The 3,570-nt window shown below is 39.6% G+C and overlaps 1 protein-coding gene across 1 annotated transcript in view; it reads right to left on the minus strand.

The window, feature by feature from the left end:
• Positions 1–1,461: 1,461 nt before the first annotated feature.
• The window catches only part of LOC122064444 (ferredoxin, root R-B1-like), a 3,362-nt gene continuing 1,253 nt past the window's right edge, over positions 1,462–3,570 (minus strand). Inside the window, exon 2 of the mRNA XM_042628141.1 lies at positions 1,462–2,108. Within this exon, the coding sequence (XP_042484075.1) occupies positions 1,648–2,100 (453 nt within the window). The 5' untranslated portion in view covers positions 2,101–2,108 and the 3' untranslated portion in view covers positions 1,462–1,647. The remainder of the gene's footprint in view (positions 2,109–3,570) is intronic.

Here is a 3,570-nt window from a genome sequence, read left to right on the forward strand (position 1 = left end):
CACTATTCATATTGGACCAGACCTCAATATTGACCTTTTTTATAAGACAAAAATGGAAAATCCCCCAATCAAAATATTTTTCTATCTGATTTTTTCTTCTGTTATCAATTTGTGTTTTCTTGGCAGAATTTTCTTGACTCAACTTTGTTCTGCACTACTGATGCGTTGTGAATTTTGTCCGGATCTGCCATTACATTGTATTTTATTTGGCTAATGTTTAAGAAATGTCTTTTAAATAGAATGCTCCTACAACCATTTAAATTATTCAACTTATTTGTTATTTGTTATGCATGTCTCGAATTCTTGACCCTATCAAAGATAGACCCGTTCTGATATATTTTGATGGCGATTTGAATATTAAAGTCTGTGATGGTAGCAAAAGGGTTAGTCTTATAAGCCCATGCTCAAAGCCCAGCACTGATCTCGTATGAGGGTATGAGGCAGAACAACTCGACCAGCCACGACCTATTGGATCGATCCGACTTGAATGAGTATATATATGTACTATTTGCCTTGTTATGTAAGTGAGATTTGGGATATTTTTGTTTAAGTTTCTAGGAGAGTTTCTCGTTGTTGTGATTTGATTGACTTGAGAGGTTTCTCCTGTGACCTTTCTTCCAACATAGTGAATATCATCTTCTTCTTCACCTGATAACGTAGCACACCACATCAATGTGACCCTCGTTAAATCTGTCTTGCATGAATCTATTTTGCTTTTCTTTGTTTTTCTTTGATGTTTGCGCTTCATATCCAGCTCTCTACACAACCCTGGCTTTCATGAAAGGTCAACCCTCTCCCTCACTGGCTATCAGACTTTACCAACTGTAGATCATATTATCTAAGCGTCTATGATTCCTGTTTTGATGCTCACACTAACCTTGCATGCTGGGTTTGTGTGTGTGTTTTTTTTCCTTCCATTCTTAATACCTCAATTCATTCTAGTTTCTGTCAGTTAAGGTGTTACAAGGAGCATGCTGGCCTAAGTATCATGCAGGCTTTGCAGTGCCTCACTGGAACAAGGGTAGAAGGAATTAGAGGCCTTTTTAACTTTTTAATCTCCTTGTGACTGGCTAAATCCTTAATCTACTGAAATGTGCATTTTGCCCGTAAAAATGAAGTCTTTGTCTCAGTAGCTACCGTGATAGCAGAATGGACTAGGAGTAGTAAGTCTTCTTTTACTAGCAACCATGATGTGGAGAGGGACTCCACTAATATTAGTAAAGTTAAAGAAGCGAGATACCGAGTCATGGGAAACCCTCATCGGATCCATCCAGTGCTTGCCAATTCCTTACAGTATCAGTCAAAGATCAGACAAGAATGTATGAACAGCAACTCCAGTTTCAGGATCAGAACAACCTAATCCCATCTCAAATATTAGTTCTAAATCCTAGAAAATAAGTTTCCCAATCTAGGACGAAAAGAGAATATTCAAAAACATCATTGAAACAATGAAATCAACACTGACAGCTCAAAAACATCTGATGATATCATTATCCAGTCCAGAGTTCTCCTTTGCAAACACTGGGAACTAAAAAATCGTCTCCTCAACTCCTTCCTCAGTTCCATCAGACCAAAGAAAATGACTAGAACACTACTCTCCTTCCTAAGTTCCATTAGACCAAATTCAGAAAATGACCAGAACACTACTCAGTAGAGTTCGCTTTCTTTGTGTGTGTGAATCACACAATCAGCGGTTGGATAGGAGACGCAGGTTAGCACATAACCCTTCTCCATCTGGTTGTCATCGAGGAAGGATCCATCTGACTGATCAACTGCGCCCGACGCCAACTGTCCTGCACAGGTAGAGCATGCCCCAGCCCTGCACGAGTAAGGAAGCTCCAAGCCGGCATTTTCAGCTGAATCAAGAATATAAGCATCATCTGGGGCATCAATCTCCTTCTCTTCTCCATCTGGTCCAATCAGCTTCACCTTGTACACTGCCATGGCAGACACTCTGAAGTTTGAGGAAGCCTTCAAGCCAAATGCCTTAGAAACGCTCTTCACAGAACTCAAAGAAGCTGGACTCTTGATTAAAAGACTGGTGTTCCTTGGGGCCCCAGTTTTCAACAGGCAAGGAGAGGAGATGCTCACAGTAGACATGTTTAGGCCTGTATTCAAACAGTAATTTCAAGATTCATTATGAGTTCATGATATACTGCACAACTGAAACCATACTCAAACCAATGATGCATGATCCAGAAGGAAAGGCATATATTCATGCATGTAGATGGACTCCCAGAGCCCACCTATGCAAACTTCTTGACCGTAAATATACAGAAAAGATCACCAACTCCTATGATTTGAATACACATCAATTCTCGAACCCTATTGTTGTCCGTCACATTCAAATGGGTCCGAGTTAGAATCATTTTTCTTTAATCTGTTCTTTCAAAGGGTTAAGGAAAAAAAGATATATTATATGTCTAAATATTAATAAAGCAGCAAAGTTTTGATGATCTGAAGATTGGGAGATGTATAAACTAGTAGTTTTCACCAAACAATTGGAAATATTTAAGCCCAAAGAACGGAGGGGGGGAGGAGATGGCATATTTGCCACGGCTTTTTTTTATTTTTCTGGTGCATCTCCTCTACAATGTTATAGAGGAAATGCCGTGGCCACCAGCATGGGGCCACGGCATTTTGAAGAATGCATTAAAATGGATTGTTCAATTTCTCCTACAGCAAGAACTCCCCTATGCGACACAGGGATCTCCCAGCTGGTGGCCCCATGCTCTTCACAAAGTATGATGGTGCATCTCCTCTACAATATTATGTAATATATGCCATGTTTTGATAGCCAGAAATGAATCCAATGTGTACATTTCTCTACAACAAATTAGGCAAAATTTCTCTCTTTGGAGCTTTATGAGAAGAACAAGCTCAAGTGGCTATCTGCTCTTCACTCGAACTCCATTTTTGCACCCAACCAGTGAATATGGTCCGCCATGATTTAAAAATGCCCCATCCAGGTATAGATTTGAATGCATACCTTTCTCATAAAATAGGAAAAAGGAAAATGTAAAATTAACAGTGTCTAAAAAAGACATTCACTGGCTGCGAATAGTTTTGATGATCCGAAGATTGTGAGATGTATAATACTAGTAGTTTGCACCAAACAATTGGAAATATTTAAGCCCAAAGACCGGGAGCAGGGGGAGGCATATTTGCCAAGGAATTTGGAAGAATGCATTCAAATGGATTGTCCAATTTCTCCTACAGCAAGAACTCCCCTATGCGACACAGGGATCTCCCAGCTGGTGGCCCCATGCTCCTCGCAAATTATGATGGTACATCTCCTCTACAATGTTATGTAATATATGCCATGTTTTGATAGCCAGAAATGAATCCAATGGGTACATTTCTCTACGACAAATTAGGCAAAATTTCTCTCTTTGGAGCTTTATGAGAAGAGCAAGCTCAAGTGGCTATCTGTTCTTCACTCGAACTCCATTTTTCCACCCAACAAGTGAATATGGTCCGACATGAATTAAAATTACCCATCCAGGTATAGATTTGGATGCACACATTTCTCATAAAATAGGAAAAAAGGAAAAACTCAAATTAATAGTG

The sequence above is a fragment of the Macadamia integrifolia genome, unplaced genomic scaffold, assembly GCF_013358625.1.
Source record: "Macadamia integrifolia cultivar HAES 741 unplaced genomic scaffold, SCU_Mint_v3 scaffold1649, whole genome shotgun sequence".
Lineage (NCBI taxonomy): Eukaryota > Viridiplantae > Streptophyta > Magnoliopsida > Proteales > Proteaceae > Macadamia > Macadamia integrifolia.